The 14,462-nt window shown below is 39.3% G+C and overlaps 1 protein-coding gene and 1 long non-coding RNA gene across 2 annotated transcripts; both read left to right on the forward strand.

Moving 5' to 3' along the window:
* Positions 1-2,473: 2,473 nt before the first annotated feature.
* On the forward strand, positions 2,474-7,686 carry LOC143420978 (uncharacterized). Its single transcript, XR_013100716.1, has 4 exons — positions 2,474-2,622; positions 6,245-6,340; positions 6,444-6,469; positions 7,041-7,686. It is a non-coding gene; the product is annotated as an uncharacterized LOC143420978 (long non-coding RNA).
* A 2,330-nt stretch (positions 7,687-10,016) lies between these two features.
* On the forward strand, positions 10,017-13,115 carry LOC143421159 (uncharacterized). Its single transcript, XM_076890313.1, has 4 exons — positions 10,017-10,121; positions 11,096-11,287; positions 11,381-11,406; positions 11,706-13,115. Exons 1-4 carry the CDS (start codon positions 10,064-10,066, stop codon positions 11,772-11,774), a joined length of 345 nt encoding a protein of 114 aa, XP_076746428.1. The 5' UTR covers positions 10,017-10,063; the 3' UTR covers positions 11,775-13,115.
* The last annotated feature ends 1,347 nt before the right edge of the window (positions 13,116-14,462 follow it).

The following is a 14,462-nucleotide window of genomic DNA, read 5'->3' on the forward strand; positions in this document are numbered from 1 at the left end:
TAACCGCCAGCCAATCAAAAATCACTTATTCAGCAGCTTTCAGTAAAAACAAAAGTTAAGGGGCTTTTTTAAAAACATTTACACGTCTTACATTTATGAGAAAGACTGGCAAAGTTAATAGAAAAAATGACACATTTATTAGGAAAAAACCAGCAAAATTCTGCAGAAAATTTGGAAAATTAATAATAAAGCTGGTAGAAGGAAGAAGCAACGCTAACACAGTATGTATGAAATGTTCACATTTAAAACCCCTGGAGGGTCTTGGGTCGATTTGTGGCTATTTTCAAATTTTGATTACATGCCATTTGCACAGTGTTGAATGGACTATAGCCAAATTCTCCAAAAAAAAAGTTTGATATGATTTTATTTCAAAATTCAAGTCTGACTTCCTTCAATTAGCTTCAGTGGCTAAGCTACAGACAAACTTACACTATTGGGCTTAGTGGTCGATTTGTGCCCCATTGAAACCCATTATAAACGCTATTTTTCACTGCAAATTAATTACGGTCAAAGGGATCGTAGATGTTTAACTTTCATTTTCATTTTGCAGGGCGGGCCTTAGAGTTGTAATTTTTTTATTTGTCCACCGGGTGGCGCCCTTGCTCCACATTTGACCCCGGGCTGGAAAATAGCGGGCTGCTTAGATAGACGTGCGGGAAATGAAGCCTCATTTCCGGCGTGCAGCAGCGGCTTCGCCCGCTGATCGGGCGGGACCATTTTTTGGTCCCTAGGACTGTGAGAGGGTGCTTTTTTTTTTTTTTTTTTTTTTTTTTTTTAGTCAACAGGAAATGACGTATTTGTTGTCACGTGGTATCGGGCGTGTGTGCTGGAAAAACAGGTCCCCGGTGATCGTGCCCCGGTAATCGTCGCGACTTACCCCGGCAAGATGCACTTATTTCGGCCTAGAGGAGGAGCATTTGCCGCCTGGAGACCATTTTCTGGTCCTGAAAAAAAAAAAAAAAAAGGCGATCGAAATGAATATTGGTGCCAATCTTTAGTCCATCTAAAGGCCTAATTATAATAACAATTGAATATTACCTCAAATGTTTTTTTTGGAAAATATTCAAGTTTTATGTTTTTTGGGGCAAAAAAAGCAGTGCGCTCATGTGACGAAACCGGGATATAAAGGGTTAAAATCCGCGAAATGTAATTAAAACTTGACATGAATATTTCAAGGAGAAGTAGGTCTAAAAGATTGGCTAATTTAAAGTGGAATAAAATATTAATATATAAAATTTTTATAGCACTTTTATGGGCGTGGTCGATTTGTGGCTCTAAGCCCAATAGTGTATGCATTTTTCTAGGACCCTGAGAAACACTTAAAGAGGAATTTCTACAACACATTTTTCCACTGAGGACCAATCTCGTCGCACCTGATTGGCTCAGCAGTTCTTGGTTGATCGAGTCCTGAACCAGCTCCACTTTTAACCTGTACACACCTAAATGCATATCTGTGATAATGTGATATGTCTCACCGCTGAAACCACCACTAATATAGGAGCACGCGTAGGAGTCCTGTCACAGCAGAGACCCACGCAAACACACAAACTCCTTCATTCTCCGGCCCACGTAGACCGCGAAGGCCGGGTCCTCAGAAGGTCAGGTAGGCCGGAAGTAAACGGCCGTGAAATTGGACGGTCTAGCCTTCAGATTAGCGTCACCGCTGTCTCAGTGGAGTTTAATAAACTCGGCCGTCTGCTCCTTGCTATCTAAAATATAACAGGACACTGGCGTAAATTCTCGACTGTCTCATACTTCTGTTTAGTCAGTTTTCTGTTTGACGTTTAGTCAGCTGTGTAAAAACCAAGGAAGAACCCACCCGGGGGATTAATAACGTTTTATTTAATCTAATAATCTAATAACTTTAATCTCAGCCAAACCGATTTACTCACGAACAAACAAAACACTGAAAAAAGCCAAACAATAACATTTTTAGGTTGTCTAAGTGACTTATATATCACGTTTAACCCGCATCAGTAACCCTTGAGCTCCCGGCTTGCTATCGAGCTGGTGGGTAACAGACGTCTCCGAAAACGTCGAAGCACTTTTGCAAATATGTGATGTCTTGATAAACCGAGCAGATATTTGATGTTTACACAGCTACTTTCTCGCCTGAAAATATGTTAAAATTTTATGTTGTGACCCACAAAGATTAGTAAGAGTAATTTTAAAACTTAGTAGCGGCCGCCATTGTTGAAAACTGGAATTGGCAGGGCCGCGCTATGAATTCTGGGATATGGTGGGCCACGAAGGACACACCCGACCCATCCTTCAAATTCGGGGAAAAGGAGGACGCATTTGTCGGCTATATTCGGAGGAGTCTACGAATTTGGACAGCCTTCGGCGCGTCACTGTGACGTAATCGGTCTACAAATGTGACCTCGGGAGGATGCAGCCCATGAATTTGGACACGACATATATCCGTTTTAGTCCAAGTGCCTTTTGTTTAGATGAACTGCTGGACTTCCAGACCAGCAGGTTTAGGGAAGTTTGGAGAGTTTCCATTTAGACACTCCCCCTCTCTCTCTCTGTCTGTCTCAGTCAGTTTGTGTCTCTCGTCCAGGATGAATGTGTTGCTCTCCGTCTCTCTCTGGCTTGCTCTGATCATGTCGTCCTGTTGTGGTGAGTGACCTATGACCTTTGACACATCTGTGTTATAAATATTCAGGCTAAACCTACTTTTGCACTCAAAGGTCTGATATTGATCGAGAGATCCATGAAAGTTTTGTGTGTTTCATTCTTTCAGTTACAGGTTGAAGAGTCACTGAGTTTTTTGTTTGTCTGATAGACTAAAAATTACTAAACAAAACTGTAATCGATGACTTGTCTTTATAAACTGCTTCTTTATAAACTGGCCTTTGAACTGAAAGCAGAAGCGACCACGAGACTCACGGTTGTTGACGTCTTTCTCTAGAAACCCGGTCATTTCAAAGGACTCAGCTACTTTACTTGTCATGTTGTGTTTGTGGGTTTTAGACTAGTTTAGGACATCGTCCTGGAAATACTCGAGTAGCATAAAATATAATCCTGTTCACATGTTTGTGATTTTATTGTTTCATCAGAAAGCTGGGAGACAAAACAACGTCATTGTAGCAGGCTCGTTAGGAAAAGGATCCAATGCTTCTGTAATATCCACAAACTGAAGTTTTTCCATGTTTTACAAAAATCTGTTAGAATAAAATCTGAGGTTCACTGTAACTTGTGCTTAAAATATATTGGAATATAAAATTATAGATACAAACAAGCACAATGCAGGCGTCGGTTTAAAACTAGGAACAAACTAAAGACAGCATAATGTGTCTGCCTGAAAACAAAAATGTTGCTGCAGATATGACTGCAGTCACGCCTCAGACACTTTGCATTGCATTGTGGGTGTGTGATGTGGACGTGGGTTTACCTTTAGATGTGAAGAAGACAGGAAATGAGGCTAAACTGTAGCTCTGTGGGTATAACATGCAGACACTGTGAAATAATCTGGCCTAGTTATACAGTGCATCTGGAAAGAACAGCACATCACAGACCGGCCTGTGAATGTTGCTCAGAACATGTGCACAGATGCTCACCATCCAACCTGATGGAGCCTGGCAGAACGTCTGCCCCAAACTGCTCTGTGTCAGAGTTTAAGGTGAAAATGAATTTGATCTATTATGGAATAAGACTGTAACAATACACATGAATATGTAATGCAGCAGGTAAAGACGGTGTTGAACTCGTCTTCTATTTGCTCAGTAAATATATTTCTAAAGGCGCTACTGGTTGGTAACAACCCATCCAATCCACTCAAGCGAGATCGTGGATTTCATCTGGTGTTACTCACTGTCAAGCATTTTCTGGCTTCTCTGCAGCTTAACTCCCCCATGAGGGAGAGCACTGAGAGGAAATGTTTTGAATTTCACTTCTTTATTTGTTGGCACGAGCTCAAAAGCTACAAACATTATTCCCAGAAACTTGTGCATCCTTGTATTCACGCAGCAGGCTGTGTTGGGTGTTTTGGTCGTGAGCTGGCACAGAAATGTTTTAGGAAGTGGGGAGATGAACCTGGAGCATGAAGCAACTGCTGGGCTTCCAGTAAAGTTAGCAACAAATAAGCCAAGGTCTTGACCAGGGTTAAAATTGTGCAAGAATAAGATTTTGAATAGTAAAAGTCCTCTATTGAAGATAAATATAACATATACACATCCATGGTGTGCCCTGTGTCTCACAACAGACCTCAGAATTATTTCCCTGCTTAAGAAAAAACACTTTACAGCATCTAACCAAGTGAAGAAGACTCAGTGGGATGTCACTGTCAAACCCTCATGGTACTCCTGAGCAAGAAGGCCGGAGTAGACTTCACCAGAAAACATCTAAAGCTGCACAAAGAACAAAATAACAGAATAAATGAAACCGAGGTTGACGTCTATCAGAAGGAGAAACAGCTCTGAAGCACATGGGCTCTCTAATATGATGGAGACAATATTACTGCAGGGCTGCCAGTGGCTCGGGGTCACTGGTGTTTATTACTTCAACCAGGGAGGTTCTGGTTTTGGTAGCATTTGCATGCATTTGTCATTCTTCTAGTGTGTTGTCTGTGAAACGCCAAGACTGACATGATGAATTCATTAAATACATAATTAAATAATTAATTAAATGTGTCATGCATATTTATTTAATTATTTCCAATTTTAATTAATTATTTATTTATTTCACATTTTAATTAATTATTTATTTATTTCACATTTTAATTAATTATTTATTTATTTCACATTTTAATTAATTATTTCTTTATTTCACATTTTATTTCTTTATTTCACATTTTAATTAATTATTTATTTATTTCACATTTTAATTAATTATTTCTTTATTTCACATTTTATTTCTTTATTTCACATTTTAATTAATTATTTATTTATTTCACATTTTAATTAATTATTTCTTTATTTCACATTTTATTTCTTTATTTCACATTTTAATTAATTATTTATTTATTTCACATTTTAATTAATTATTTCTTTATTTCACATTTTATTTCTTTATTTCACATTTTAATTAATTATTTATTTATTTCACATTTTAATTAATTATTTATTTATTTCACATTTTAATTAATTATTTCTTTATTTCACATTTTAATTAATTATTTATTTATTTCACATTTTAATTAATTATTTATTTATTTCACATTTTAATTAATTATTTCTTTATTTCACATTTTATTTCTTTATTTCACATTTTAATTAATTATTTATTTATTTCACATTTTAATTAATTATTTCTTTATTTCACATTTTATTTCTTTATTTCACATTTTAATTAATTATTTAATGGTGTATTTCATTGATTCATTATGTCAGTCTTGGCGTTCCATAGCTGTTATGTTGATGATCCATTCAAACTCTGCTCACAAAGTCTTCAAGGTCAACTTTATGATTTTATGTATGGAAAATTGACAAAATGCCCAATAGTGTGGGTGCATCATCAACATGTAGGAAGTACCATATAAAGATTTAGTCACCTTTGACCTCTGACCTCTTCTTCAAGGCCAAAACAATAATAATAATACTGAGGGAAATATACATTTCCTCAGGGGTTCAATATTACATCATGTATATTCTCATATTTATAATTATATATTACATAGAGCTATTTAAACTTGCTTCTTTTTCTGTTTGTATTGACAACATACAGACATGTTGGAAATTTATACATTCTGTATATCGTGTCCCTTTGGACCTCTGACCTCTTCTTCAAGGTCAAAATGAGGTCAAAGTTTTTTAAAATGTCTTTAAAAGTACGATTAAAATTCTGCTACCTTTGCTTGCGTGGCCAAGATTTAGGACATGATACTGAATACAAACAAAGATAACAATTTGTGAAATACAGTACTCCCCTCAAAGCAGATACGGCCCAGAGCCGGCGCGTGCAGATGAACTGTGACGTGTACGGAGCGAGGGATCGGACAGACCTTCATGGTGCAAACGCGTAACGATCCAAAGACACTGAAGAGTTTCTCAAAGCAAAGGAGTTGATTTTCTTCAACATGGGAGCGCGCTGTGGTCAGCTGCAGTAAAAGCACAGCATTTGGTAAAAACCATGAAAACGCTCGTGATTCCTAAACAGCTCAAACATCTCCATGAAAGCTGAATGGATTGTTTTAAAGTCTTTTAAAGTTTAGCACAGCCGCTGTTAGCAAGAGGAAAACGGCCTCCTTTAAATCCCAGCTGCTCACATGTTGTTGATGTTTGCGCTTCATTTTCCTCCACAGGACACGAGACGGAAGAGCTGACCACCGATCACACAGTCACACAGCCGACAGACTACGACTACAACGACCACACCTTTGATTACTCCAGCTTCCCCGGTAACAGCAGAGACCCACGCAAACACACAAACTCTGTTTAGTAACTGAGACTTGATGGCACTACCATCAGCATCTGTGCTTTTCTGTGTCTTTGTGTTTTCAGAGGTACAGCTTATGATCCCAAACAAGGTGAGCGCTTTAAAAAAAAGGTTTTATGTCCATGTATGTTCAGACGCATTGTTAAAGGACAAATTCACAATATTTAACTCACATTTATATATATGCTGTATTCTGTTTATTAGTGTTTTCTGACATTTTGTGTTTATCCTGGTCGAGGGTTCAAATAATAAATTCTAGTGAGCCAAAAATTTGGGCTTCAGATATTTTTTTCTACTCTTTTCTCGATGACATCATAGAATAAGTCTAATGTGGCTGTGTTCTGTTTTCAGTGAGACACAAAAAGCAATAAAATCTTTATTATCCATAAATCATCCTTAAAGTAAATGTTAGTCAACATTATTAAACTTTAAGAGAAGTTGCTCCTTTTAACATTTTAAATATTAATTAAAATACATGTTGATAGTGAGTACTGATTACTTATTGTTGATTATGTTAATTCCACAGCTTTAAAGGTTCAGAGCTGATACGTTTAAATTTTAGTCTGGATAAAAATAATAAAGTTCATAAATGTGGATCCATGTCAAACATCACATATCAAAGTAGCTGTTTTTGCTTCTGTGAACCATGTGGCTTCTCTCAGGGCTCAGGGATTGGCCAGCTGAACCTGGTACTCCTGCTGGGATTGGTGATTCTTCACGCCTGGAATTGATTGGTGGGCGGAGCCAAGGACGAGCTATCATTTGATGATTTCTGAACTCACTTCCTGTTATGCATCTGCAACTTTCAGCTTCTTCTTTCACATCTCTGCACCTCGATTAACCGCAGCGGGGTTTCCTCCCGGAGGCCAGAGGAAGTCAAGCTTCCCCATTTTTTTAATTTAAGTTTCATTTTAATAAAAGCAGTTTTTTTTAAAGCAATAGATCCTGTATCACTCTCAACACTGGCATCATTAGTGTAGTCCAATCATCTTTATGCTCGCCTCCTTTGAGCCAATCAGCCTCCGCTCTGCACGGTTTAAATTTCAGTGCTCTTCCTTCATTCTCCCTCTCCGACTCTCCTTTCTAAAAACCCGCCTCCCTCCTCCCCACCCCGCTGAGTCACTCGAGCTCCGTCCAAGCCTCAGGGTTCACCTTCACCACCACCAGCGTCTGACTCTGATGGGCCACCAGCAGCCATCAGAGTCCAGTCACCAAATAGATTCATTAAAATAAATTTCTTTCTCAATAAATGATGTTCAATTCTTCTGAAATGTTCTCTCTTTATTGAAATAAAATACAAAACACGAGGTTGGTGTCACACGTTTGTGATGGCGTAAATAAATGTTTTAAGTCTGAAAGGGAGCCGGTGGAATTTATCACTTATTAAAGTTTATTAAGACGCACATGAAGAAGTACAAACAGGCTGTCTACAGCCTCATTAGCTGTAAGTATGTGCACATAATATAATAATGATAATAATAGTCATATCCAGATGAGCAGAGTGGGAATCCTCTCTGTACATAATGTTTTTCCCCTCTGCTCATCCTGTGTTTTCTTCAAACAGTAGCAGCGTTTCCACTTATATCCTGTTGGCCAACAACGCCGGACGCCGTCATCGGCACCGTGGGCCTGATCAACCTGGTCCTTGATTATCTGCATCCTTGATTTCATGCACTTCCTGACTCAGCCCTCCACATTTATCCAGGTTTGCTGGCTCTAAGTGAACTCCGGCTTGTGCCCATAAAAGGTTAATATGTAATAAGCTCAAATTTCAACAGTACAAAATGCAGTGAGTAGTTGATCCTTACACCAGACAACAGACAACAGTCTGCTTTGGTGATGGGAGGGTCATCGGCCGTCTTTTGCTCTAATCGGAAACTCTTTGAATCTCTGTGGATCTCCTCACTGAGATCCGCAGCAGACTTTGAGAGTATATAAATATGTGAAAGTGACAAATCTGTGTAACGTGTCCTACAGCATCACTGACCCCCGGTCCCGGCTTGTGACTGATGCTGTAAATAGCGAGCAGGTTAGGGTTTTTCACAGGAGTCAGGGGCAGAGCCAACAAACCGTGCACATCTCTTCTTCACAGCAAGTGTTTGTGCAGCATGTGGCAGACACTTCAACAAGTTCGAAGAAGCTGCACATCTTACCTTTGATGTAAGAGTGTTACAACAAAAGGCGCAGTCCGGCGGTTCCCTCGCGCCTTCCTGTTCATGAGGTCATCTTTCACACACTTTAAAGAGTCACTTTGACTCACGAGCAGATAAACCAACACAGAAAGTCAGACAACGTTTTAGTTTTGACAGTAACATCAGAAACAGAAAGTCCCGAGCTTTAAATTTAAAAGAAAATTATAACACTAATAATAAAATGAATCTTTCTTTGCCCATGTGACAGATCTCCACTTCATTAAATGTTGCAGTTTTTTAGTTTTGCTATCAGATAAATACATTCAAATCTAGTCGGCTCAGCCCTCACAGACGAGTTTACGGTGAGTAACAGCAGCTTAGTTCCAGTGAGCACAAGAACCGAGTGAAGTTTTACTAAGTTAAATGGAAAATTAAATATCCATCCATCCATCTTCATCCGCTTTATCTCCGGCTCCCTTCTCCCATCAGTCGCGAACAAGACCCCGAGATACTTGAACTCCTCCACTTGGGGCAGGAACTCATCCCCGACCCGGAGTGGGCACTCCACCCTTTTCCGGCTGAGAACCAAAAATCTGAAGGAGAAATAAATCTGTGCATTCACAGAAATACGAGCTGTTAACTGCTTATGGTAACTGAACAAACATGCAGACTTCTGTGTTTCTTGTACACAGGTCGTGCTGGTCTTGCACATAGCAACAGTTTAGCAACCACATGTCCTCTCTCCACTTAAAGTCAAGATACGTGTGAAAACCACCAAACCCTCTATGCACAGTGACAGTGCATCTACTTACGCTACTTTCTCTGGTAGTCAGCAAGCGTATATGCAGGTATGAACACTCTTTGGCTGAAAGAAAAAAGAAAAGCAAAGAAAGAAAATGATTTTAAAGCAGAGTTTTTTCTAATTAATATTTAATTCATTGCTTATATTCCTTTCTTATACATTTTATCCTCATCTGCTGTTAATTGCTGGTGTGGACTGCAGAAACACAGACGTTGGTGTGAGTTGAGTGACCATGAGGGAGATAGTCGGGACAACAAATGTGTGAAACAATATGACCTCCTCAGAGTATCAGTGAGCTTTCACTGGACAAACAGCTGGAATCATGTCCTGCAGCTGCTGATGTTTTTGCTTCTGTCGTCTGCAGCTTTGTGCAACGCTGCTTCTGGGAGCATTTTTATTGGCTCTCTTCCACAGCATGTCTTGTTTGTATGTCTGTTCACAATAGTCTAGTATGAATGCCTGTTGGGTAGATTTTCATCTTTAGTAAAAGCTGTACGACTCATGAAAACACTTAAATTTATGCCTTTTTCACATAAGCAGCGGGGCAGATTGGGGTCCAATTCTGGCCCCCGAGCCTTATGTTTGATGTAACTGTCACATCTAGAAAGTGTTTGGCTCACCTAACGAGTCCGGGCTTGCTGATAACAGGTAAACTAGTTTCGTGGGAAAATAAAGTTTTTGTTTAAAGTGTCAGAGGACTCAGATCTCATTCCCACGCTCTCTCTCTGCCAGTTTGTGTCTCTCGTCCAGGATGAACCCGTTACTGTCCGCCTGTCTCTGGCTGACTCTGAGCGTGTTAGTCTGCTGTGGTGAGTGAACTGCAACCAGAAGCTTAGATGTTATAAATTATAAATTAATGTTATAAATGTGTCTTTGTGAATAGGAGATTTTTAAAAAAAATTGTTTGCACAGTCATCCGTCGCTGTAACGCGGTCTCGCGGATTTTTTTTGTGTGTGTGCGCGTGCAACTTTCCATGTTTAGGCTATTTTTTTGTTTTTGTTTTTTTTGTTCTTTTTTTTTAAACCCCGCATTGTGTTCTGCGTCCTGATTGGCTGCGGACCGTTATAAATAATCGTGCCGTGTCTCCTGTGCAGTACAGAATGCGTTCAGCTTGTCAAATTTACATAAATCTTCCCTCGCTGGCAGCGTGACTCTGAAGTGCTGCACTGTATGTTTGTAAGTTTTCTCCACCAAACACAACAATGTCGATGAAACGTTTTGCAGCGTCAGAGGCTCCTGCGGGTGACTTTGATTCTATAACACTGGACTTATTTGTTTCTACGAAGGTTTGAACTTTGAGAGTTTAAACAAGAGAGAAAAGTGTGTAAATGTTCATGCCTGTCTGAGAAAAGTGTATAAAGTGTGTGGTTTGGGGGGGTTACAGTCTTAAAACGTCTATAACAATTGGAAAAAAAATTAAGTTGGCTGCTTCGCGGATTTCGCTGGTTATTAATGGGATGTCCTGATGTGGCGCACAGGTCACGGCCTCGCCTTCAAACCGAAAGCAAAACTGACAGCCTTGTTTTTTTTCTGACCAATTAGCTCCAAACATCCACAGACTTCAGACTGTTCAGATGACCTTTATTTTCCAAAGCTGTTAAAAAGCTTCATATTAATTAAATAAAATATTAATCCAGGGTAATACTATATTTAATAATATTTATTACATATACAGAATGAATTATAATTGGGTTGTTTTATAAAGGGTGTGTATGTGTATGTCAGCCAACTTCTGTCAGCTTACGTGCTTTTTATTTTGTTTCTGCTGAATTTTTATCACAGAAAACAGTGAAAAAGAAGACTGGGACCATTATGACCTCACAGAGTTTAACTGGACCGACTATACTGACTTCAACTTGATGGATTACAATGACTTCAACTTGACCGACCCTGTCGACTTCAACTTGACCGACCTTGACTACAGCTATGACTATATCGAATTCAGCACTGACCTTGTCCACACTTCTTTTAAAGGTAACAGCAGCGCACCAACACAGCACAGACACTTTGTCTATTATTGGTACTTTGGTACTGATGCCAGTATCTGTGCTTTCTCCTGTCTTTTAGAGGATGAGTCCAATTTCAGGAACAAGGTGAGAAATCCTGTTTTTTTGGGGTTTTTTTTTAGACGTGTCAGTAAAGGACAGATTTATAGTTTTAACTTAAAACAAGAAAATATTTATTTATTGATTCTGCTTTTCTGTATTTTCCGTCACATACTGTCTGTCACTCTAACACAGCCACAGTTTCAAAGACAGTGTTTGCAAAACAAATCCAGATCTCACATGATGGCATCATGAGTCACAAAAGAAGCTGCTAGCATACAACATTTCACCTTTTTTGTGCCAGATAAACATGCATGTATGTGTGTCTGTGTCGTTCACTCTCTCAGGCCTCAGGGATTGGTCAGCTGAAGCTCGTGTTCCTGCTGGGATTGGCTGTCCTTCAGATGTGGAATTGACAAAGATCATGGTGACGATAACACGGTCATCAATGATTCGTTTTAGTTAAAATTACATTACAACATAATGTCACGTTATGCTGTAATGACATAGGACCGAAAATGGAACAAAAACCAACATCGTCCACTTATTGGCTAAAACTGTAATAAAATATCTGCGGACAAAAAAAACAAACCAACAAAACTTTTTTGACAACATTTGATTCATGGAGTCATTGTTTGCAGTTCCTCTATCCGGTCGTTAAGTCTGACGTCACTAGCCGTGTCTGGGCCTAAACTCCGCTGCAGGTCCATATATCAAACGATCACTGTGGCATTACTGAGAGTTAAAAACTGTCTAAAGTCTTTCATCTTTAATAAAATGATCAGCGTTCTGCTCTACCAGGTGTAACAATTGAGTTTAACATCCAGGCATCCATGAAAACGGCCATTTAACAGAGTTAGAAGTTAGCAGGGAGTTAGCTCGCTAGCTTCTATCTAAATACAATATAGCATGTCCTGACTGCGGGGTTTTGGAAACAAATTAAAACGTACAGCTCTGTTATCACTTCCAACATAAATGAAGACAGAAAACTAAACAGCAGTGACGTTTGTAGGGTTACTGAAGTTTGGCTAGCTGGTATATAATGATGTGCTACGTGACCGCTAGCGACACAGCTATGTTAGCATAATATAAACAAGCTAACTTTTTTTCCACTCGATAAAAGTTAACGTGAGTGTTCTCGGTGGTCAGGAACAAATGTAATCGCATGGCAGGATGCTGTAAAAGGACCAAACTTCAGCCAGAGAACAACTGAGATAATCCATCCACAATACGAGGTTAGTCATTCATATACTGCTGCATGGGCTGGGCTGTAGTTACATCCTAAGGTTTTAAAAACTGAGCTTAAATAAATGATTAGCGGTAATAAAAGCCGAGGGAGGTCAACAGTGATCACTGACTGTTTCAGGAGCTTTTTGAGATCAAATAGAAGAAAATACAAAACATTAAACATGTTAACAACACAAAAGCCATAAACGCAGACTACTTTAGGCCCGGAAGTAGGATTCGTCGTGTCATCACTTAACGACCGGATAGGTCACTAGTGCATCTTTCTATGGTCACGTCTTCTTTCATCTTATTATGAAAGCTGAGTTCTTCTCAGGTTCAGTCTCGTATATTTGTGTTTTAGATTTTTAACTAAATGAGAAATTTAGTTATAAAAGAATGTTTGAATAAAAACGCACACTGATAAAAATATTTGCTGTGACTTTTTAATGATTACTTCATGCAGCTAATTTTAATTAGCTTTGGTCCTTCACAGAAACTCTTTAATAAAATATTTGATTTATTCATTACAATCTGTGCAATCTTCTATTTAGGTAGTGCTATTTATTACCCATATTTACTTCTTTACAAGGAAAATATACATCTTTCAATACAAAACTATCATAATTTAAATTTTAATCATTGAATCATTGAATCATTGCCTCTGAAATGCCTCAATGCATTTGTGTAAGTCATTTAAAGCGCAGCAATGTGAAAGACTTGAATAGTGACAAACAAAGGTGTACATAGTTATTAATCTGAATGATGTTTAAGCGTTCACATTATTGTTATCCTGCTTCACGTTTTTGTCAAGTTATTCGGCGCTTCTGTACAGCAGGAGTTTTTAGGGATGATGTAACTCAACAGGTTACAGAGGCAGGATGATAATCAAAATCTTAGCATACTGTACGTAAAAGGTCAAATGAGTGCATTCATGAGGCTAAGTGCTCCTTCTTTGATTGTAATCATGTCTGTGCCACTTTGTATCTGTGGGTTTGTGATGTTGTTACGTTCCCGTAAAAGGGTCCAGGCGATGAGGGGGGGAAGTAACAAAAAGTGTCCGGGTCAGAAAAAGGAGTCAAGGAGGCAAAAAGGTTAAATTAAATAGTTTTATTAAAGTAGCTCAACTAAAAGAGACGGACAAGCTGCTATCACCATTTAAGGAAAACAAACACAACTCAAGCGGTGGTCAATAAAGTAAAAAGTAAGTCAAAAAGAGAGCAGCTCACTAGCTGCAACCACACAACCACACAACTCACTAACTGCAACCACACAGCTCACTAGCTGCAACCACACAACCACACAGCTCACTAGCTGCAACCACACAAACACACAACTCACTAACTGCAACCACACAGCTCACTAGCTGCAACCACACAACCACACAGCTCACTAGCTGCAACCACACAACCACACAGCTCACTAACTGCAACCACACAGCTCACTAGCTGCAACCACACAAACACACAGCTCACTAGCTGCAACCACACAACCACACAGCTCACTAACTGCAACCACACAGCTCACTAGCTGCAACCACACAACCACACAGCTCACTAACTGCAACCACACAGCTCACTAGCTGCAACCACACAAACACACAGCTCACTAGCTGCAACCACACTAATGGCACGCTGGCTCAGAGCTCACCTTTCCCTGGGATTAAATACTTTTAATTACTGACGAGAGTCAGCTGCACAAAAGAAAGGTGGCAGCTAAGGCAGGAGAGATGGTCGGACACGCCCACACAGACAACTTCAGGAGGCCGCTCTGCCAGGGCCGTAACAATGTTCACATCAGTTTGAATTTCGAGCACAGATGGTGTCTAAACGTCTAGCTTTGTGGGTATAAAACACAGATAAAGTACTGACACTGTAAAC

This window comes from Maylandia zebra, linkage group LG11, assembly GCF_041146795.1.
Source record: "Maylandia zebra isolate NMK-2024a linkage group LG11, Mzebra_GT3a, whole genome shotgun sequence".
Taxonomy (NCBI): domain Eukaryota; kingdom Metazoa; phylum Chordata; class Actinopteri; order Cichliformes; family Cichlidae; genus Maylandia; species Maylandia zebra.